The sequence below is a fragment of the Mirounga angustirostris genome, unplaced genomic scaffold (genome assembly GCF_029215605.1).
Source record: "Mirounga angustirostris isolate CCGP_5_RB_7025 unplaced genomic scaffold, mMirAng1.0.hap1 SCAF_1, whole genome shotgun sequence".
NCBI classification, from domain to species: Eukaryota; Metazoa; Chordata; class Mammalia; order Carnivora; family Phocidae; genus Mirounga; species Mirounga angustirostris.
In genome coordinates, this window is record NW_026991709.1 from 197,600,862 (window position 1) to 197,623,990 (window position 23,129).

Below are 23,129 nucleotides of genomic sequence, written 5' to 3' on the forward strand. Positions count from 1 at the left end.
ATTACAGCTGACAGTCCCGCGCTCAGCCCCAGGATTCTCTTCGGTCGTTAAGCCCCGCCCCCCATGGTTTGTCCAATCCGGACCCAGCCTCCCCGTTCCTTATAGCCACTTCCGGTCCGCTCCCGGAAGTTGCGCAGTGGAGCCAAATTCGAAGCCCGCGGGGACGCGGGGGCGCGGCCGCGAAGCTGGACGGGTCGAGGTTTCCTCGGCTGCCTGATCCCCTTTAGACCAGTCATCATGCCTATCCGTGCGCTGTGCACCATCTGCTCCGACTTCTTCGACCACTCTCGAGATGTGGCCGCCATCCACTGCGGCCACACCTTCCACCTGCAGTGGTGAGTGACTGTAGTGGCGGGGCCGGGCTCTCGGCCTGGTACGGCTACGGAACTGTGGGGTATGGGGTCCCCGGGCGGAGCCCAGACAGGTGATTAAGACGGCACTAGCCTGAGCCCCACCGTAGGTTCCCGACCTGGACTGAGGCGGGTCTGGGCAGGCTCCCCGGAGGAGGTGACAGCTGAACTGAGTCCAGGGAAACAGAGTTGGTTCAGTGAAGATAAAGTAGGGGGCTCCTTGATCCGCTGGCAGAGAGGTGTGACTTCAACACCTCTGGGCGGAGGTAAACTTTGGCCAAATTAACGAGGCCTTTTATTTCTTCGAGATAACCTGGTAGGCCTCTGGCTATCCGATTTGTTGTGGTTTGCTTGATGGTTTGGGATTATTCTACCCAGAGTCATCTCGTTGGTCAGACACCCCAGTGTATTCACTGACTCCAAGAAACCCAAGATAACATGGAAGGGCAAGGGGGCGCCTGGGTGGCTCAGTCAGTTAAGCATCTGCCTTCTGCTCCGGTCATGATCTCAGGGTCCTGGGATTGAGCCCCAAATCGGGCTCTCCGCTCAGCGGCAAGTCTGCTTCTCGCTCTCTTTCTCAAATAAATAAATAAATACATAAAATCTTTAAAAAATACCAAAAATCCATGGAAGGGCAAGGAGGTCCTCCCTGATCCAGCCGTCCTGCTGACCCTTTGAACGTACAGCTGGTGAGGAAAGATTCCCCTAGCAGGTGTGGCCTGGTTGATTCAGAGCTCTTTTTTTTAAATGAAATATTATTGACATACCATATTATATTAGTTTCAGGTGCACAACATATTGATTCAACAATTCTACACATTACTCGATGCTTACCACGATAATTGTGGTCACTGTCACCATACAACAGTGTTTTGTTTTGTTTTTTAAGATTTTATTTATGGGGCGCCTGGGTGGCTCAGTTGGTTGAGCGACTGCCTTCGGCTCAGGTCATGATCCCAGGGTTCATGGGCTCCCTGCTCAGCGGGGAGCCTGCTTCTCCCTCTTCCACTCCCCCCTACTTGTTCTCGCTCTCTCTCTGTGTCAAATAAATAAATAAATAAATCTAGAAAAAAGAGATTTTATTTATTTATTTGAGAGAGAGCGAGAATGCAAGGGGAGAGGGAGAAGCAGGCTCCCTGCTGAGCAGGGAGCCCAATGTGGGGTTGGAGCCCAATGTGGGATTGATCCCAGGACCCTGGGATCATGACTTGAGTGGAGGACAGACGCCCAACCGGCTGAGCTGCCCAGGCGCCCCCATACAACAGTATTACTGATTATATTTCCTACGCAGTATTTTTCATCTCCATGACTTACTTATTTTATAACTGGAAGTTTGTACTTCTTAATTCCCTTTATCTATTTCACTGCTATCTGTTTCCAGAACTTTACCATCATTCCAGACAGAAACACTGTACCAATTAAACGACAACTCTTCATTACCCCCTCCCCATTGCCCTGAAAACCTTTATTTTACCCTCTGTGTCCTTGAGTTTTCCTATTCTGGGTATCTTATATAAGTGGAAGCATACAATATTTTTCTTTCGAGTTTTGCTTCACTAAGCATAATGTTTTCAAAGTTCATCCATGTTGTAGCATGTATCAGAATTTCATTCCTATTATGACTAAAATTCGATTGTATGGAAGTACCACATTTTGTTTATCCCTTCATCTGTTAATGGACCTTGGGTTGTTTCCATGTTTTGGCTGCTATGAGTAATACTACTATGAACTGGTTTAGAAGTTTTTGTACGAGTCCCTGCTTTCATTCCTTTTGAGTTATACCCAGAAGTGGAATGACTGGATCATATGGTAATTCTATGTTTAATTTTTTGAAAAACTGCTTTACTGTTTTCCACTTTGACTGCACCATTTTACAACCCCACCAGCAATGCACAAGGGTCCAATTTCTCCACATCCTTGTCAACACTTGTTATTTTCTGTTTTTGTTTGTTTTTTTATAATAGTTATCTAATGGGTGCTTTTTTTTTTTAATGTCTGTGTTTACAGCTATCAATTTCCCTCTTAGCATGCTTTCACTGTATTCTATAAGTCTTGGTATGTGGTGTTTTCATTTTCACTCATCTCAAGGTATTCTCTAATTTCCTTTGTGATTTCTTCTTTGACCCATCAGTTGTTTAAGAGTGTGTTGTTTAATTTCAACATATTTGCGAATTTTCCAGTTTTTTTTTTCTGTTACTAGTTTTCAGTTTCATTCCATTGTGATCACAAAAGATACTTTGTATTATTTTAATCTTTTAAAATTTAATAATACTTGTTTTGTGGCCCAACATATGGTCTATCCTGAAGAATGTTCCTTGTGCACTTGAGAAAAATGTGTATTCTGCTGTGATTGGGTGGAGTATTTGTGGGTTAGATCTAGTTGGTTTATGTTGTTCAAGTCCCCTATTTCCTTATTGATTACCTGTCTGATTGTTCTACCCATTATTAAAAGTGTGGATTATTGACATCTCCAACTTTTATTGTAGAACTGTCTATTTCTCTCTTTAATTCTGTCCAATCTTCTTCCATATATTTTTGGGTTTTGTTGTTAGGTACATGTATGTTTATAATTGTTATTTCTTCTTGTTGGATTGTACCTTTTATCAAAATATAAAGTCCTTCTTTATTTTTTTGTAACATTTTTTGACTTAAAGTCTATTTTGTCTGACAATAACATAGCACTTCAGCTCTTTTTGTTACCATTTTTTTACTTATCCTGCTTGGGATTCTTATGGTTCTCTAACTTGTGGAACAGTTTCTTTAATTAGTTTTGGAAAATTATCAGCCATTATCTTTTCACGTATTGTCTCTATTCCATTATCTCTTTTCTTTTCATATTAGTTTCTCATTTCTTTTTTTTTTTTTTAAGATTTTATTTATTTATTTGAGACAGAGAGAATGAGAGAGAGAGAGCACATGAGAGGGGGGAGGGTCAGAGGGAGAAGCAGGCTCCCTGCCGAGCAGGGAGCCCGATGCGGGACTCGATCCAGGGACTCCAGGATCATGACCTGAGCCGAAGGCAGTCGCTTAACCAACTGAGCCACCCAGGCGCCCTAGTTTCTCATTTCTGTTTAAACAAATTAATACTAACCTGGTGTTTTTTTGTTTGTTTGTTTGTTTTTAAAGATTTTATTTATTTGACAGAGAGAGACACAGCGAGAGAGGGAATACAAGCAGGGGGAGGGGAGAGGGAGAAGCAGGCCTCCCGCGGAGCAGGGAGCCTGATGTGGGGCTCGATCCCAGGACCCTGAGATCATGACCTGAGCCGAAGGCAGACGCCGAACGATTGAGCCACCCAGGTGCCCCTAACTTGGTGTTTTAAAACAACACAGATTTATTATCTTGCAGTTCCAGAGATCAGAAGTCCAAAATGAGTTTACTGGATTATAGTCAATGTTTGTAAATGGGGATATGCCCTTCTTGGCTCGTGGCCCCATTCTCCATCTTCAGATCTCTCTGTATGCCTCTGACACTACTGCTTCACTTAAGGACCCTTGTGATTACATGGGGGCACACCTGGATAATCTCCCTGTCTCAAGATCCTTTTTTTTTTTTTTTTTTAAGATTTATTTATTTATTTGAGAGAGAGAAAGCGCACAAGTAGAGGGAAGAGGCAGAGGGAGAAGTAGGCTCCCCACTGAGCAAGGAGCCCAATGTGGGGCTTGATCCCAGAACCCTGGGATCATGACCTGAACCGAAGGTGGACACTCAGTTGATTGAGCCACCCAGGAGCCCCCTGTCTCAAGATCCTTAATCACATTTGCAAGATTGCTATTGTCATATAACGGGAAATATTCACAGGTTTGAGAAATTAGGACATAGACTTCTTGGGGAAAATGCATAATTCCACCTAATACTTTCTTTTTGGAATTCCTTATTATATGTATGGTAGACCTTCTCACAGTATCTTTTATATCTTTTGTCATCTCTTCTATATTTTTCCATCTTTTTAAGTCTCAGTGTTTTCTCTGACCTGTCTTTTCATTTTACTAATTCTTCAACTGTGCCTAACTCGTTAAACTCATCCATCCAATTCTTAATTTTGGCCATTTTTAATTTTAGAATTTATGTTTGGTGCTTATTAAATTCTGCCATGTCACCTTTTATTCTGTAGTTCTCTACTGATAAATTTTGTTCTTTTTTAAAATAAACTCTACCCCCACCATGGGGCTCAAACTCACAACCCCGAGATCAAGAGTTACATGCCGTACCGACTGAGCCAGCCAGGCGCCCGTCTACTGATACTTTCAGTCCTGATTTTTATTTCGTTAGCATGCCGTATTATGTTGTGTCTGACAGTTCCCGTATCCGAAGTCCTCGTGCATATGTTCTGGTTTGCACGTGTAGTGCTTTTTTCCTTGTCTATTTACTTAAAAGAAAAAAAACAACTAAAACATTTACTTTATGTAAATGGAATCATACCTAATATACCTTTTTGTGTCTGGCTTCTCTTCCTCAATGTTATGTGTATGTGATTCATCTGTAATATTGTTCTCAGTTGTAGACTCATTCATTCTTTTTGCTGTATAGTATTCCACTGTGCCTGGCTACCTTTGAATTTATCTTGTCCTAATATACGGAAAGTTATTTATAGAAAAAAAACTAAGGCCTGGGATGATGGTATTATCTTCCAGAAAGGACTCTTTCTCCCTGGTCTCTGGTGGGAGAGTCTACTAGTAGGAGACTAATTAGAGTTGAAGGCTTGAGGTTTTGTTGGACCACTCACATAGAGGATATGAAGCTGGACTGTATTTTGCTTTTCCCACGACTTGCATTTGCTTCTAGTTTACCCTTCCTCTGAAAGCTTAGCCCTTTGGAGTCCCACCTTAAAGTGGGGGTGTTATTAGAAACCCCATCTCTGAGGGACCCTGAACTTTGGCTCCTGCTCCCTCCCAGTCAGAGACCCGAATGCTGACAAAAGAGCAGCTCAGGGGTCGGGAGGACCCTAACAGGGCCAAAAAAAGGGCCAACTGGTCTGAGTGCTTGTTTTTTTTGTTTTTTTTTTAAAGATTTTATTGATTCATTTGACAGAGTGACAGTGAGAGAGGGAGCACAAGCAGGGGGAGTGGGAGAGGGAGAAGCAGGCTGCCCGCTGAGCAGGGAGCCCGATGCGGGGCTCGATCGCAGGACCCTGGGACCAGGACCTGAGCCGAAGGCAGCCGCTCAATGACAGAGCCATGCAGGCGCCCCTGGTCCGAATGCTTGTACCAGTGGGGCCCTGTGGGATGTGCTGTGTCACCTGTGGTGCTGCCCTCCTTCGTGGTCAGGTGTCAGGCCGAGCAGGAGTGAGGCAGACACTGTTGTGGTCAGGGTGCCCACCTGGCCTGTGTGTCTGCCCAAGCAAGGGCTCACCAGTCTGCTTCTCTGCTTCTCATTCCAGCCTAATTCAGTGGTTTGAGACAGCACCAAGTCGGACCTGCCCCCAGTGCCGAATCCAGGTGAGGGTGATGGGGTGAAAACACCTCAGCTGAAGACATCTTTTCCTTGCCAGGGAGCAGGAATCAGGGAAGATCTCTGAAACTGAACAGTATCTTTGACCTTTTTGGGCCCTCTTGGTTTGAGGCTGATTAAGCCTTGTGCTCGTAAGTGGCTCAGGAGGCCTGCTTATGCCCAAGAGTAGCTGGCAGATAGACTTGTTGCCCGGGCCGGTTTTCACCTAGGTAAATTTAGCCTCTTTCCTTGCCTTTCCCCATCCTCAATGCCCAGCAGCTAGAGTTGGGGTATCTTTTGAACAGTCACCTCATGGGTCTGCAGTGACATGACTTTAGTAACCACCAAACCAGTGGCACCAGCGTGGGGTGACTGTAGGGTTACAGAGCTCATCTGATTCCAAGGGATGTGCCATGAAAAGTGAGGGCTGAGAACAGGCCTGGCTGCATGTTCAGCTGCATGTACATCCCTGTCATCCTTGCACATGACCCAGCTATACAGTCATACTCTGTCTTGTCCTTCCATCCAGGTTGGCAGAAGAACCGTTATCAATAAGCTCTTCTTTGACCTTGCCCAAGAGGAGGAGAGTGTCTTAGATGCAGAATTCTTAAAGGTACCCAGGATTTATGTCCTTCTACTGAACCCCAAGCCGTCTGAGAATTTACTCTCTGCTCCCTCACAGGGTGGGTGTGTAGATTGTGGAGATGGAGTCTGGAGGGAGAGTCATAGAGGTTTCAAGGCAGAGGGGAGCAGAGCAGAGGAAAAGTGATGATAAGACCCAGTCATTGGAGAAATACACTGTTAGGGCAGAGAGGAGCCACGTGACTGTGAGCCTTCACCCTTGGGATTTCAGAGTAATTCCTTCCAAAGACCAGAGTGTCTCTCCCGACGTTCTCTCACCTTGCAGAGCTTCTACAGCCATCCTTCCCAGCCCACTTTGCTGCTTGGACAGCTAGATACAGATCAGAAAACTCTTCTAGTCCTCAGCCAGGGAAGATGTGTGGACCCACTATTCACAAACCTGTCTGTGCCTCAAAACTGTGGGGAAGCTTGGTATATATCCAGGTGCCTGAGTCTTTCCCAGGCCAGGAATGGAGGGCAGAACCCCTGGAATCAGGATGTGAGCCAGGGCAGAAACCCACAATGCAGGGGAGAATGGGTGAATTCCCCCCTACACTGCTTCCCTTCAAGCCCAAGATTTAACTTTCTTTGTGCTGGATTGGCCAAAACCTCTTGAGGAAGCACGATTGGGGTTCGAAATGTACCTGGACTCTGCGGGTTCATTTGCTGGGCACCTGTCAGCCCAGGGTTCATTTGGCCTTGGCCCCAGGGTGCCGTGATGTCCTTGGAACCTTACTGCTTCAAGAACGTAGAGCTTTTGTGCTAAAGCCAGCATGTTCATCGTCATGGTAACTGCTCCTGGTTTTAAGCTGCGTCCTCCCTGTGATAAAGACAACAAAGGCAGCTTCGTTTCTTTCTGGCTTTCAAAGCCAGATCTAGGAGACAGAGAGACAACATCTTGAGTGGTTTGGAGCAAGGGCTTGTAGGTACCTTGCTTAGGTGTGGGGGCCAGGGGACTCGGGGGAGCTTTGGGTTGGTGTCTGTTCTCTGGCAGTACGTGCATGCCCTTCTCTACCCACCACTTGCACTCCAGGATGTTCTGCCTACGCTGAGCCGCCCAGCCACCAAAAGCTTTTGCCCCAGAGTCCTGGGTGGGGATTTTCACAGCAGGGAGCTTATCCTACTGGGGCTGGGCTTTAGTATTTGTCACATGTGAAATTCTGAGTCTTGTATTGACCTGGAAAGGGTGATCTGGAGGAAGATTTGCCTGGATTCCATCCTGCTACCACCATGAACCCTTCCTTGGCCAAGCCTTTCAGTTCTGCAGTGCCTGGTTTTCTTGCTTATGGAAAACTTCTCTTGCCCACGGGGGTGTTGAGTGCTCCGGACTCCTGAGTGGGAGCCTCTCAGTGGTTCTGTGGCCGTGGCTCTGTAACTTACGTACGGGCTTTGAGAGGTTCATTTGACCCTCACAGTAGTGTGGTTAGAGCCCAGCACGTGTGAGGTTTCATCCGGAGACATAAAGTTGTCCCAGCTTACCTACCTCATCAGGGTTGGAAGATTCGTGGCACACAGAGTGAGTTCAGAGCTTGGAGAGAAGTAGCCTGAAGCAAGCAGGACCTGGGGTGCAGTGAAGGAGTGGTGACCCAAGGTCCTTAGCCATCCGCACTCTGTGTCCCCAGTGAGTACAGCTGAAGCCCAGAGAGTGTAAGGGCCAGCACAGGGCCAAGGAGGTGATGGAGGCCTTGGCTGTGAGACTGATCACACAGGTCTAGCTTCGCTTCTCTTGCCCCTGTACTGCCTCCTTCCCTGTGCCAGTGTCTTGTACTTGAGATTATTTTCCTCCATCTTACCTACTTTTTAAAAAAAGCATAGAGATAAAGCAAGACATATCTCTTCACTGTTGGCTTAGCTTGGCCGTGACATATAGCAGGGTCTGTGCCTCCCTGGACCTACAGGCCTCACTTTCACCTCCTGGATCTCCCTGCAAGCTTTTTGGGATGCCGTATGGAAGCCAGGTATGATGCTTTTCTGCTTCTTATTATGGATATTGCCTTGTAGAATGAACTGGATAATACGAGAGCCCAGCTTTCCCAGAAAGGTGAGTTAGTAAGAGACAGGGGGCCCTGGGAAGCTCCTGACCTAGGTGCTTGGGGGAGAGGCCCTGGGAGGAATGCCTCTAGCCTTCTGGTGAAGCTAGGGGCTCTCCCTGCTTTCTATATCCAAGAGTTTTGCCGGCTCTTGTGATTGGCAGGAAAGGAGAGGAAAGGGAGGTGCCTCAAGCCATCCTCCTAGGCCAGATGAGCTTCTTCTTGTCTGAGGCTACTTGCCCAGGACCGAGGCTGGGAGGGGGCTGCCTAATGGGACAGACTATTTCTGGGAGAGTGTTTGGCTGCTGAGTTTGGCAGGAAACCTGCTTGGGTTCTAAGATGATGAATTAACTAGACCCATGGGAGTGGACAGCGGTGAAATCTTTACTCAGGTAGTTCTAAGCAACAGAAAGAGGGTCTCATCCCCTGAATGAAGAGACTCTGGCTTAGCTTCCCTGGTTTGGTGCATGCCAGAGAGAGAAGTGGGCCACCCAACTTGCTGACCGGGGACTTGTTCCTTACCTGACTCAGGGGTGCAGTGCTGGAGCCCAAGGGCTCAGGTTCTTATGCTGATGGGTGAACGGGCCTTCCCCCTTCCCACCCCTGCTGCAGAGAAGGAGAAAAGGGACAGCCAGATCATCATTGACACCCTGCGGGACACGCTGGAAGAGCGCAACGCCACTGTGGAATCTCTGCAGAAGGCCTTAGACAAGGCCGAAATGCTGTGCTCCACCCTCAAGGTGGGTCCCCGGGTCCTGTGGGCACAAGTCCGTTGGCCTTATCTTCTGGCTCTGCCTTGGTCATGACCTTCGTTTGTGCAGTTATAAAGTGGAGGCAAATCCCTTCTTCCCCAGGCCTCCAGTGTTGTACCCATCCAGTCCGTAAGCGAGGGGTCATATTGACTGTGCTTATGGATTTTGTACCGAGTAGTCTGAAGAGGTGAGGCCTTCCCGGCGCTTCTCAGAGGGGCAGCTCAGCCAAGACCTCAGTGAGGCTGGACCTTGTTTCCAAAAGTGGTTTGTACTCCACCGATGAAGCCAGACGGAAGAACCTTCCATTAGCACTCTAGTCCTTGGCTGGGCTGCTCTCTGGAGCCAGATCAAACAGCATCCCAAGGAGGAGCAGTGGGCCTTTGAAGTCAGCTGTGCTGAGCTGACCGGGCAGATCAAAGCCTGCAGAGCAAGCCGCTCTAGACCCAGATGAATTTTGTATCAGCCTGGGTTGGTGAGCCTCTTGCTCTCTAAGGGGCATGAGGCGATTGATCTGAGCCCGCAGTTGATATTCTGGCCTCGTAAGAAGGAGCAGTCCTTGCTGGATGCCATTTGAAAGGGAAAGGGAGCCATCTTTGTGAACAGACAGAGCCCCAGGGTGTTCGTTGTCTCTGTTCCTGCTTGGTGGCTGGGCTGGATCACGTGGCCTGGCCAGTGGGAGGGAAGGAGTGAATCAGGACCTGGCTGCAGAGCGGGCATCTTTGATAGCATTCCCAGGTCAGAGATGGAGTGCTTTTGTGCTGAGGGCAGCCTGGCTAGCTGCCTCTGGTTCAGCTCTCCTAGCCTGACTGATAACTGTCCTTGGGTCTAGATGGTGGATAATGAGACCTGGATTTGTGTTTCTTCAGCTTCCTACATGACATGCACCGTGAGCCCTTAGGCCACAGGACCTTGGCAGCCCACAGTGGGCCTCTAGCTAGTGGCAGTGGGTTGTGCCTGGGGTAAGACATATCTCAGGAGGAAGCAAGCAGGGAGGTGAGGAAGCAGTTGGCATTGGGCCTCATAGCAGAAAAAGCACAAGCCAGAGTGGGGCCCCGGAGCCTTCCTCCCTGGAGGCTGGGCACACACGGTTATCAGCACTTGGAAAAGCAGACAGTTCTAGAGTGGAGGTCTCAGGATGACTTTAGCCACGGGCCCTGGGATCGTCCAAACAACAGGTAGGCACGGGTGTGTTTGCTCTTCAGAAGCAGATGAAGTACTTGGAACAGCAGCAGGACGAGAGCAAACAAGCCCAGGAGGAGGCGCGCCGACTCAGGAGCAAGATGAAAACCATGGAGCGGTGAGCCCGGAGCTGGGGACTCCCTCTGCCCTTGCTCCTGCGGCCCCCAGAGGGCCCAGCTCTTAGGACTGCAGTAGGGGTCGGCCCCTCTGTGGCGCAAACCTCCGTAGGCCATGTGGGGTTCAGGCCAACTGGGTGTGGGCCCAGGTGTCCTCGCTCGGCCTCGGTGGGCTCCTCCGCTTTCCATGGGGCCCCTTGCCTCAGTCCTCCCTCTTCCTGTTGCCCGTGGCCCGGTGACCTGGCAGGTCTTGTGCTCCAGAGACCTTTCTCCAAGGATCCCTGACGTTGAGGACCTGTCAGCACCCATCCTTCCCCAGCAGCGTCCCTGCAGCTGTGTTCAGCTCTGCTGTGGGGCCTTCCTTCGGGTAGACCCGCCTGCTGAAGCATGCTGGCAGACCAGGCTGTCACCATAGCAACAGCAGCAAGGGAAAGCCGAGCTGCACTGGGTACCTACCCATCAGCCTCCAGGTTGTAAATGCCGTGGGCTGGGTGTTTTTCAGGATCGAGCTCCTGCTCCAGAGCCAGCGGCCCGAGGTGGAGGAGATGATCCGAGACATGGGTGTGGGGCAGTCCGCGGTGGAGCAGCTGACCGTGTACTGCGTGTCCCTCAAGAAGTGCGTACTCCGGCCCCTGTGGCCCAGTCTGGGAGCTAAGCCACGGCCCCTCTCTGCTGCCCATCTCTTGTAAAGCAGAGCAGGCAGACCTAAGGGGCGGGCTCCGGAGCTATGCTGCCTCAGTTTGAACCCTGACCCCACCTCTTACCGAGTGGCCACGAGCCAGTTTCTTGGCCTCTGACCCACAGCTTCCTGAATGGAGATAGTAATAACTTGCCTCATTGGGTTATTGAGAGAATGTGAATATAAATGTTATTTCTAAGAAGGTTGGCACCACTCTCTGGGCTATAAGCCCCATCGTGATAAATGGAGCCTGTTTCCTATCAGCACTCACCGACTCTGCCTGACTTGCATCAGAAACTTTGCTACTGTGGATGTGAGGTTGGGGAAAGGGGGCTACTTGGCTGACAGGCACGGAGGATCCCAGATGTCTCCTATGAGGGCCACGTGGTATAGGGGGCCTCTTCGTGAGGGCAGGGCTTCCTGCAAACCCTCTCCAATCACCAGTGCCTGCAGGACAGGCAGGGAACAGAGACTCCCCTGCTCTCCTTGCAGGACCTTCTGCAACACCACGCTGCTGGGCTCAGGTGTCAGAGTAGGAACGAGAACTGGCTGAGGGGACAGCCTGGGCTTTGCGTTTGTTCGGTGCTGTGGTGCAGTCTGACCAGCAGGGTGCCCCATTCTGACATCTCTTTTCCTGGCCCCCTCATAGAGAGTATGAGAATCTAAAAGAGGCACGGAAGGCCTCAGGGGAGCTGGCGGACAGACTGAAGAAAGACTTGTTTTCTTCCAAAAGCAAGGTAATGGTGGGGAGCAGAAGGTGAGGGGAGCAGGGGCTATCCTTTTGTCGTGCTCAGTCCTGTCTCCTGAGCAAAGCCATGGGGCCTGTTGGTGCAGCAGACTCCACAGGGCCTCTGGGTGATTCACAGAGACTGGTTACTGGGCCTTGGCTCTGGCTCTGTGGCTTGTCCCCTTAGGGTGGCAGGTCATGCAGGCATCCCCCCCAGTACGTGCACACTTACGCTACCTTCTATCCTTCCTGGCTCCGGGCAGATCCTGAATGTGACAGTGTTAGAGGCGCCCTTTTGTCCCAGGCCCAGAGTAAGAGGAACGTACCTGGAACCCCATTCAGTCAGCACAGCTGCTTTATCTCTGGGCCCGGTGCATCCATGGGCTGTCGGGTTTAGAATGCAGCCCTAGTTCCTGGGCAGCTCCAGATGGGCATGGACAGGCCCCACAAAGCCACGGTCTCCCCATGTGTCCTCAGACTCTTCTGGACCCTGGGCTTCTGTGAGCATGCACTGGGTAGCAGCAGGTGGGGGCAGAGCACATGGCCATCTGCTGGCCTGTCCTTTACTCCCTATACTTTCTTGTAGTTGCAGACAGTCTACTCTGAACTAGACCAGACCAAGTTGGAGCTGAAGTCGGCCCAGAAGGATTTACAGAGTGCTGACAAGGAGATTGTGGTAAGGAACATCCCTGGCCAGACGGGAACGAGGGGTCATTTTTGTGTCCTCCGAGAACCTAGAAACCTGTGTCCCAGTCTGTGGCGGTGGTTCTGGGTTCCCTGCATCCTCCTGGGTCAGAGTGGGTCAGGATGTGTACCTTGGCCCTGATTTGGAACCTGGGCCTCCTCAGTAGGGGACAGACAGCACCATGGGTCTTCCCCTACAGCCTGTCCTGTACCTATATCCCCAGGGCTATAGCCTCACCAGAGGAGAGGCTTCACCAGAGAGGGGTTCTGAGGCCAGGTGATCCAGGGGGTTCAGGATATTGGGGGTTCAGGCCTTGCTCTGTTCCCAGTGGGCTTGCCTGTCGTGCATGTTGTCATGTCCTTGACAGTCTCTCTGGACTTGCTGCCTCAGCCTTCCTTTCACACTCTTCTCTTTCCTTCCCCAAGAGCCTGAAAAAAAAGCTAACGATGCTGCAGGAAACCCTGAACCTGCCACCCGTGGACAGTGAGACTGTCAACCGCCTGGTTTTAGAGAGGTTGGTTGACTTCCTGGGGTGGTGCAGGGGTCATAAGCTGGAAGAAGTCCCTGGTAAGGGTCTTCACTACTCCTGGCTTTGGTCGGGTGGGTGGTCCATGTGGGCCTGAAGGCTGTGGGCCTCCTGCCCTGGGACATAGCCAAGATTTAGTTGGAAAGCAGCTTTGAGGCAAGTTCTGGGCTGACAATGAAAGGCTAAGGTAGGCCAGAGAGGACCTAGGGATGGGTAGGGAAGGGGCAGGAGTGTTGACTGTCCTCACGCATCCTATTTATGAAATGCTTACCAAATGCATTTGTCTGCCCCAGATTCTGAAACAAACATAAAACCAGTCACCAAAATAAATTCTCCGCTGGTCTCAGGAATGTGTGCATTAAAGCTGCCAGCAGAGGGAGCCAAGAGGCAGAGGGATGGGTGTCCCTGCCGGGACTGGCTGCCCATTCCTCCTGAGTGTTACAGAAGCCGAGCTAAGAGCATCTCTGGGCTGTTCTGCCTAGCTGCCCAGCTGATGGCCCAGACGGAAAGCACATAACCCAGTGGCCCAGCCTTTTATTTGAGCCACTTTTCAATGTCCTTTGGAAAATCATTATGCTCCTTCTTCCTCACATCCAATCAGTTGCCAGAGTCTGCCCATCTAACGTCTGTGGTGCCTCCTAATCCTATCTATCCCTGGCCGCCACCTCCAGGTGAGGCTGGTGACCCATCCTCCGCTCCTCCTGTCTGCCCGGCTTATCAGCCCCCGGCTTCACGTCATTCCTCCCCCCACCAAACACTCCCAGACCTCTTGGCACTGTGCCTAAGGCACTCGTGGAGTGAGCCCGTAAGCACACACCCGGCTATGAGTAGACTGGGAGCCGCGTCTTGATCTGTGTTCCTCACCACCAGCTTCCTTACACATACATTCTTTTCCCCACACCATACTACCTGGTCAGCATCTGCACCGGGGAGCGAGTGCCAACAAGCCAGTGTCCTCTCCTTCTCATTTTACCTTTAGTTCCTCATCCGTACGCTTTCCTTTTTACCTCAGACCCTCCAGTGTCTCTTCATGGAACTAGAGCTGCCTGCCCCCCCGCCAGTTTGGGTTGGACTGAGAAATGGCTGTGGGAGTCTGATGGGCACATGACTCTCTGTGAGGTCCAGCGTGTTGCTGATTTGGACAAACTAGACGCCATATCTGGTCCTTCCTCCCCATTCCACCCTCAGAGCCCACTGGCCACGCTGGCTTGGAAGCCCCAGGTAGCACAAGGGCGCTGTCAGGAGCTTGACTCATAGGGAGCCGATAGTCTCGAAGACCATCTCATGTGGTCAAACATTTAGAACTCAAACTGCCTCAAGGCAGGAAGGAAAAATCCTTTTCCTAGCCTATCAAGGCTGTTATCGACAAGCTCCACAGTGCTCCCTCCACTTCCCACTCCATGGGCCTCAGGGTATTTCCACACACATGTGCTCTGTGTCTGGCATCCACAGTGAGGGATGCCTCTAGGCTCCCAGGGACTTTGCATACCTGCCTTTGCTTACTTTCTTTACCACTCCACGCCGGAGCGAGGCCTAGACTTCTTCTTTTTTTTTTTTTTTTTTAAGATTTTATTTATTTATTTGACAGAGAGAGACACAGCGAGAGAGGGAACACAAGCAGGGGGAGTGGGAGAGGGAGAAGCAGGCCTCCCACAGAGCAGGGAGCCCGATGCGGGGCTCAATCCCAGGATTCTGGGATCATGACCTGAGCCGAAGGCAGACGCTTAACGACTGAGCACCCAGGCGCCCCGAGGCCTAGACTTCTATAACCGGTTCTTACTGAGGGCATGCTGCATGTCAGGCCCCCTCAGTCCTCTTGGAGCTTGTGTTCCAGTGGGGTAGACAGACTGCAGGGTTAGATGGCGAAGCCCCAAGATGGCGAAGCCCCAATCGCCCCCGACCACACACCACGACAGGCCACATCCCATGACAAGAAAAGAGGCGCTTGTGCCATTTGCATTTAGAGGCTTCAGTGAGGGGTGAGCCTGGCTGTCAGGGCTGGGGCACGCGGGAGTCACCAGGGTGTGCGGCTTGGGCTGGGGGTGTGCGTGTGTGGCGTGGCTGTGGAGAGCGGGGTGTGATGAGGCTTGTTGACCCTCTGGGGTGGGAGACAGTGGCAGAGGACTTGCTGGGGTCCGTCGATAGTGGCAGAATTAACAGAGACTACAGAAATGTTGCCATGAGTGCTTCTGGCTGCCGCTTTCTGCTGTGGCTCCCAGAGCGGGAAGCAAAGCAACCTGCATGGCATTGGTTTGAGGCGGGCTTGTGCAACCTTTGTTTTCACTTGCAGGCAAGAAGGGGTGGAGCTTCCAGGGACCTGGCCAGGGAAAGGAAGAGATAGTCCAAGCTTCCCACATTGCTTACCCACCCGAATCAGTGCACGTAGTCCCCTTTCCTCCGATCAGCATGCCCCAATGGGCCCCGGCCAGAGGCTCATACCCTCACAGTGCATCCCTCCATCCTAGAGCAGTGGGAGTAGGGCTTTGGGCAGCCCTGATGACAAGGTCCCTAAGGGAAGGAAATAGAGGATGTTCTTGGGGCTGCCCTGCCACTCCCCAGAGTTCTCTGACCACAGGAGCTAGGGAGCCCCACCAGGCCTGGGTGGACTAGAAAAATCCTAGTGGCTGCAGTTTTCTAACAGAATACCAGTCCCCCGCCCCCCATTATAAAAGTAACAACACATTCATTGTTGAGAATTTGGAAAATACGGACTTAGTGCAGAGGTCGCTGTTGACATGTGGTTTATTTTCTTCTAGTCTTTTCTCTGTATGTGGGGAAAGTGGTGGGGGGATGTGTGTGCACCAAAATTGTACTTTCCATAGAGTTGTTTTCCCAAATTACAGTGGTAAAACATACCTAACAAAATTTAGCGGGCGCCTGGGTGGCTGAGTTGGTTAAGCGACTGCCTTCGGCTCAGGTCATGATCCTGGAGTCCCGGGATCGAGTCCCGCATCGGGCTCCCTGCTCGGCAGGGAGTCTGCTTCTCCCTCTGACCCTCCCCCCTCTCATGTGCTCTCTCTCATTCTCTCTCTCTCAAATAAATAAATAAAATCTTTAAAAAAAAAAAATTTAGCAACATTTTCAAGTGCACAATTCAGTGGCATTACATACATAATGTGGTCTCCTCTCCACCAGCCACCTCCAGAACGCTTTTCACCTTGAAAAACTGAAACTCTACTCATTAAACAATAACTTCTGTTTTCCAGCCCCTGGCACCCACCATTCTACTTTCTGTCTCCATGATTTTGACTACTCTAAATCCCTCATATAAGTGGAATCATTCAGTATTTGTCTTTTTGTGACTGGCTTACTTCCCTCAACATAATGTCCTCAGGGTACATCCATGTTGTAGCAGGTGTTAGTATTTCCTTCCCTTTTTAAAGCTGAATTATATTCCATTGTATGTATATACCACATTTTGCTTATCCATTCGCTGGTGGATGGACATGTGGGTTGCTTCCACCTTTTAACTGTTGTGAGTATGCGGCTATGAACATGGCTGTGCAAATATCTCTTCGACATCCTGCTTTCAGCTGTGGCTGTATACCCAGAAGTGGAACGGCTGGATCATACGGTAATTCTGTTTTTAATTTTTTGAGGAACTGCTGTACTATTTTGCATGGCAGATGTACCATGTTACATTCCCACCGACAGGACATAAAGATTCCAATTTTTTTTTCAAGATTTTGTTTTTAAGTAATCTCCATACCCAACATGGGGCTCGAACTCATGACCCTGAGATCAAGTTGCCTGCTCCACACATTGGGCCAGCAGGGTGCCCCAGGGTCCCAGTTTTACCACATCCTCACCAACACTTGTTATTTTCTGTTTGTTTGGGGGTTTTGTTGTTGTTGTTCATAGCAGCCATCCTCGTGGGTGTGAAGTAGTATCTCATGGTAGTCTTGGTTTGCATCACCCTAATGACGAGTGACGTTGAGCATCTTCTCATGGGCTTACTGGCCATCTGTAGATCGTTTCTGGAGAAAAGTCTATTCGAGCCCTGTGCACAGTTTTGAACTAGGTTGTTTGTTTTCCATTATAGAGCTTCGGTTCTATCTATATTCTGGATTTTAGCTCTATGTGAGAGATGATTTGCAAATAGTTTCTTCCATTCTGTGGATTGCTTTTTTACTCTGTTGACAGTGTCTTTTTTTTTTTTTTTTTTAAGATTTTATTTATTTGACAGACACAGCAAGAGAGGGAACACAAGCAGGGGGGAGTGGGAGAGGGAGAAGCAGGCTTCCCGCCGAGCAGGGAGCCTGATGTAGAGCTTGATCCCAGGACCCTGGGATCCTGACCTGAGCCGAAGGCAGACGCCTAACAACTGAGCCACCCAGGCGCCCCGACAGTGTCTTTTTAAGATTTTATTTATTTATTTGTGAGAGAGAGAGCATGGGGGCAGGGGGGAGAGGGACAAGCAGACTCTGCGCCAAGCCCAGAGCCCAATATAGGGCTCAGTCCCACAATCCCAAGATCATGACCCAAGCCAAAACCAAGAGTCAGATGCTCAACTGACTGAGCCACCTGGGTGCCCTGATTGTGTCTTTTGATGCACACGATTTTGAATTTTTTTGAAGTCCAACTTGTCTTCTTTTTCTTTTATCGCCTAGTATACAGAGTTTTGTATTACTTTTTAAATGTAGTGTATGAGCATTTCCCCATGTTATTAAGTTTACTCTCCAGAAACACTACTTTAATGTCTGCATCATATTCAGGCTGTGAAAGTGCCAGCCCCCTGGGGAGTCATTTGACCATTTCCAATATTGTGCCATTTGCCATCTATATCAATCTGTGGTCACATCTCTGGCCCCTTGCACTGCATTCTGAGAAATGAAGCTGTTTGGTCAAAAGGCAACCTTTTGTTTGTACTCTTGGGTTTTGTGTGTGTTTTGCTTGCTTCCTTCCATGTCTTGAAGACTTTCACTGGTCCCATGTCTGAAGCACTAAGCCAAGTGGTTTTTTTCTGTAGAGATTCAGGCTTCCTTGCAGGATGGCCCTGAGCCAGGTGTGGGCTCCAGACCCCTGGAACCAAGCCATCTCTGATGCTTTAGGGACTGTTGTCCTTCTGGACTGCCATGGTGGTCCAGAGTAACCGGGCCAACTCTGCCTATAGCCCAGCCCCCATGGAGATGCTGAGCCTGAAGCTTCGCCGACCAGCCTTTGGTGATGACATTGACCTCAACGCCACCTTTGATGTCGACACGCCTCCATCCCAGCCCTCCAGCATCCATCATGGCCGTGCCAAGAAGCTCTGCCAAGAGATAGCACAGTAAGTGGGAGTCCCTGGCCCTGTCCACAGCCTCGAGGGAGGATGACCAAGAGGTCTCTGCAGGCCCTGCCCTCATCACTCCGAGTGGCTGATAGGGCAGTGAGGGTTACCTGGGGTTGACCATGACTTTGATTCTGACCACCTCTTCTTCCCTCTCCTGAATACTCTGTGCAAAGCTCTTCTCTTGCTTGTTTTAGTCATCACTGCCACCCTTTAGGCAAAGGGGTTGTGATGTGAGTTGGAGAGAACACAGGGGTCCCAGTAGGGGCAGGTCTGGGTTGATGATGTTGGAAGGTGTGTGTGCTCCCCATACCTTGAATGCCTGCCCACCAGAGTCCTGAGCCAGGGACTCTGAACTTCCTCTTCCATTGTGTGCCTCTTTGGCTCTTGCTTAGAACCATCTCAAATCATGGAGCCCAGGGCCCCACCACCTAAGGGGGTATTCCGCAGGGGCAGGTGTAAGAAGCTGTGGGGAGCTGCAGTGGGATGGGTGGGACCTGCACTAGGGGCACAGTGGACTGGGAATGGCAAGTTATCTGCTTGACCAGGCAGGCCAAGTATGGTTCATCAGGGAGACGAGAACTACTCCCGTAGGTACATGTAGGTATACGCTGCTCAGGTAAAGGGGGTCAAGGGCAGAGTGGGTTTCCTCCTAATTGGAGACTTTGCACATGAGAGAAAGAAATTGAGGTGTTAAGCAGTGAAGGTGGGAGAGGCCTGGGGAGAGGGCAAAAGGGAGAGCCAGCTGGACTCTCCACCTCTCCCTACCGTTGGGGCTAGAGGCACCTGGGCCGTACAGGGCCGGGCCTGGTAGCCGTGGAAAGCAACCCTTGGGTGTGCGGGCTGCCGTCAGGGGACCTACGAGTGCCTGCTGCATGCCCTGGATTCTTCATGTCGTCTCTTTAGCTGTAAAGGGTGAGACATTTTTATCATCTTCAGGGCCTGCAGGGAGGCTGAGGGAACCCAGGATGCTTCCACCTTGGATCAGCCTCCCCAGGGCCAAACTCGCAGCAAGTGGACAATCTTCCCAGGGTCATCATGTAGCCTCACCACGGTCTATGGGGGCAGGAGTGGTGGGGTCCAGAGCTGACAGGCCCAATCTTGCCTTTGTCCTCATGGCTTTGAGAAGCCACAGGGTCAGCCTTAGGTTACCGTCCTTCTACCCACCTGGGAAAATACCAGGAAAGGGTATTCAGCTGCTAGTGTCCCCAGGAATTGGATGGAAACACTGTGTCTAGTTCTGGAGCTGGGAGTGAATGGCCAGGGCTTGGGGCCATGATCAGTTCTGCCCCCAGACCCTGCCTGCACAGATTATCTAGGAAGATGACCTAGTCCTGTGTGATGGGAGCACTTTATGAGCTCTCTACCGAGGGTCTTAGGGTGGTGGTGGCCCCTCTCTGGGCAGATGCAGCTAAGTCTGAGCTCATGAGGTACCTTCTGCCTGTATCAGGACATGACTGGCTTTCCTCCTGTGGGTGGTGGATCTCCATCCCCACATAGAGCCCAGGACATGGTGGGGTGCCTGAGGCCTTGGGGAGCATTCACATTGGCTTGGCTCCAAGTGGAAGCCGCAAGATTGGAAAATGGTCCAACTTCCCCCTCCCCACTCTGGCAGCTGTGACTGTCCAGCTCTTCACAGACCTGCACTTGGGGTGCGGCTGACCGAGGGGCCTTGCCCAGCACACAGCCATTACAGCAGCCGTGCCCCATGGTGGCTCCCCAAGGGCCGTGTGCTGAGCCTGGCTTGCCCGGCCCTGTGTCTTGCTCACCTGCCTCTTGCCTTCATGTCTCGCTCTCGCAGCTCTCCCGTTCAGGACATCCCCAAGAAGATGCCCAAAGGCGCTAAGCAGGTAAGGCTTCCCAGAAGTCAGGCAGTCACCATCCAACCCTTGCCAGGACCAAGTGTGAAGCTGGGCTTCTGAGAGGGCAGGGTCTTGCCAGAGCCCTCTCACTCCTGGCCCAGGACTGAAACACTTTGGAGCTACCTGGGAACTCTACTCATTAACCTTCCTGCCTCCGGGTGAGGCGTCAGAGATCCTGGTCCTGTTCTACCACCTCGACCCGCCCCCTCCTTTGCTGCCATCAGGCTCATCAAGTCTGGCTTTGGGGTCTCCCCTCCAGGAGTCCCAGCTCTCACTGGGCGGCCAGCACTGTGTGGGAGAGCCAGATGAGGAGCTAGCTAGTGCCTTTCCCGTCTTCATCCGGAATGCCGTCCTAGGCCAGAAACAGCCCAAGAGGGCCAAGGCAGAGCCCTGTCGCAGCAGAGATACAGTGAGTATGGCTTCCCACGAGTGGCAAGTGCCAGCCCTCTTGGGGGGCCAGCCCCCTAGCCTATTAATCTGGCCCACTCACTTCTTCCTTCTACTTTAGGTAAGGACAGGCTTCGATGGGCTTGGAAGTCGGACAAAATTCATCCAACCTGTATCCTTGTTCTGTGACATTGGGCTGAGCTGAGCTAGCCACACCGTCCCTCACCCGTACCCCCCAGCCCCAGCCTGGCAGTGGCTACAGTCTCAGCTGTGTGGAGCTGGACCTCCCTCAGGACAGCAGAGCTGCCCACCCCCCAAGCCTAAGCCTTTGCTGCCCAGTCTTCTCTTTAGGCCTCTTCCTTGACGGCTTCTTCAGACTGACACGACGATGATCCACCCACTGCCTGTGAAACCCAAGCCCAAGACTAAGCAGAGAGTGGGGGTGAAGAAAGCGCTCCCTCCTTCCCAGGCCAAGCTGGACACCTTCCTGTGGTAGTGAGAATAGTGAGCCGGATCAATGGCCAGATACATGCCTCCAATTCATAGGCCAGGACTGGCTCAGCAAGGGGTTTGGGGGGCAAGACCCCACTTCGAGGACCAGCACCAAGGGCAAGGGTAGACAAAAAGATGGGGGTGAGGGTGAGTCCCAGAAACTGTGCTTTACCTGCACTTACCCCCCCCCCCCCCACTGGGTCTTCCGTACTGGGCCTATATGTGGCTGCTGAAGTGAGGCCAGCAGGACTTCCTCCTTGTTGGAGGCTCCTGTTTGTGGCCAGATGTGGCTGGGCTGCTTCTGATTCTCCAGACTAAGGTCTTTTATTGACTGTGTGGACCAAAGTGCCTGAGGCTTCTTGGGCAGCTTCAGCCTGCCCAAGCTTTTGCCTGCTTCTGACTTGCTGCAAGGCGTGGCCAGAACCGACCAGGATGGGGAATGAGGGGATCATGGTGGGGAGAAGATTGGAGGGTCGGGGGGGGAAGATTTCTATGTAAAATAAAAAAGATAGAATTTTTTCTTCATGGCTCTGGGAGTATGAATTTGCATCAACACTTTGGCAAACCGTTTGGCATAATTTTCTGAAGTAGGGCCTTCGCCTAGACTCAGACTCAGTAGTCCTACCCTTAGGCATGTGCCCCCTCCTAGGGCACAAGGAGACTCCAGCAGGAATGAGACCACTGCAGTTTTGTCCACAGTCCAAGCTGGGCACAGCCCAAATGCCAGAGGCTGGAAAGCAGATGGGTTAATAGGTATAGCCATACAGGGAACTCCCATCAAGCAAAATAAATAATCAGTGACCTTTGAGTCTTAACTTCAAGAGCACTTTCTCCTAGACTTCCCCTTGTGACCTCTAGCTTCCCTTTCTCATCACTGAAGGGGGTTCATCTGTCTCTGCGGGGCCCAGCACGGGCCTGGCACCGGGAGTGAAGGTGAGTGCCCTCATGCTTCGGGCCGAGCATGCCCCGCTGCCTCTAGCGCACCTGGAGGAGCATCACGGAGAGAAAGTAATGCTTGGTTATGGGAGCTGGAGCCTCTGCTGCCACCTTGAACCAAGGTTTGATGAGGGGAAGTGCAGTCTCGACTTAGGGGTGCAGTCAGCGGCGGCCTAATAGCCAGCCGAGTGATCTTAGGCAAACTAGCCTCTCTGTGTCTCAGCTTCTTTGATGTGGGGACAGTAGCACTAACCTCCCAATTGTGAGAACCTGATGAGTCAGCATTGCAGGTTAAGAACTTATGACCCCTAAGGAAATAATGCAGACTCAAAAGACAAATACTGTGTGATTTCACTTAAATGAGGTATCTAGAATGGGTAAATTCAGAGACAGAAGTAGAATAGAATAGAGGTTACCAGGGCCTAGAGTGAGGAGAAAATGAGGAGTCCTTACTTAATGGTTAGAGAGTTTCTGTCTGGGGTGATTTGTTTTCTCGCTATATAAACTACCCCCCCACCCCCCACCACCCCAGCTTTTAAAGAATTTCAGTACAGTTGGGTGCCTGGGTGGCTCAGTTGGTTAAGCATCCAACTATTGATCTCAACTCAGGTTTTGATCTCAGGGTCATGAGTTCAGGCCCAGGATGGAGCCTACTTAAAAAAAAAAATTTTTTTTTTTAATTCTAGGAGAGTTAACATACTGTGTTATATTAGTTTCAGGTATACGATATAGTGATTCAACACTTCCATACATTACTCAGGGCTCATCACAATAAGGGTACTCTTGATCCCCTTCACCTATTTCACCTACCTTCCCTCTGCCTGGGGTGATTTTAAAGTTTTAGAAATAGATAGTGGTGATGGTTACAAAACAGTTATTGCTAGACCTAAATACAAAGAAGTGGAAAGAGCGAATATAATCAACTATTTCAGAACTCTGATACCTGATTAGACAACTAGGAAAGTACTTGATGGAGGAAGAGCCAGGCTTGAACCAGCCACCATCCCCTATTCCTCATGGTTGTGGGGATAGCAGCTCCAGTTGCAAAAGCAGCTGACTGGTGCCAGAGCAGGAAGTAGATCTGAGGT

General features: G+C 50.8%; 1 protein-coding gene across 4 annotated transcripts; it reads left to right on the forward strand.

The window, feature by feature from the left end:
- The first annotated feature begins 111 nt into the window (after positions 1 to 111).
- On the forward strand, positions 112 to 21,580 carry TRAIP (TRAF interacting protein). 4 transcript variants are annotated; one of them, XM_064595947.1, is made up of 15 exons: positions 112 to 335; positions 5,731 to 5,788; positions 6,310 to 6,393; positions 8,403 to 8,442; positions 8,963 to 9,171; positions 10,386 to 10,480; positions 10,981 to 11,094; positions 11,807 to 11,894; positions 12,471 to 12,560; positions 12,995 to 13,083; positions 18,209 to 18,364; positions 20,166 to 20,214; positions 20,486 to 20,635; positions 20,735 to 20,785; positions 20,990 to 21,578. In XM_064595947.1, the coding sequence occupies exons 1-15, from the start codon at positions 238 to 240 to the stop codon at positions 21,107 to 21,109; spliced, it is 1,491 nt and encodes a 496-aa protein (XP_064452017.1). In that variant the 5' UTR covers positions 112 to 237; the 3' UTR covers positions 21,110 to 21,578. The 4 variants fall into 4 exon arrangements, with proteins under 4 accessions (XP_064452017.1, XP_045718306.1, XP_064452025.1 ...); XM_045862350.2 differs by having other exon boundaries at positions 9,044 to 9,171; XM_064595955.1 differs by lacking the exon at positions 20,486 to 20,635 and having other exon boundaries at positions 20,990 to 21,580.
- Positions 21,581 to 23,129: the final 1,549 nt, after the last annotated feature.

Bases quoted from the DNA above. Each gene is read 5' to 3' on its own strand.
- TRAIP (XM_064595947.1), top strand. From the start codon at position 238: ATGCCTATCCGTGCGCTGTGCACCATCTGCTCCGACTTCTTCGACCAC. The intron at 5,789-6,309 runs GTGAGGGTGATG...CCTTCCATCCAG, and splicing joins GCCCCCAGTGCCGAATCCAG to GTTGGCAGAAGAACCGTTAT. The intron at 11,095-11,806 runs GTGCGTACTCCG...GCCCCCTCATAG, and splicing joins TACTGCGTGTCCCTCAAGAA to AGAGTATGAGAATCTAAAAG.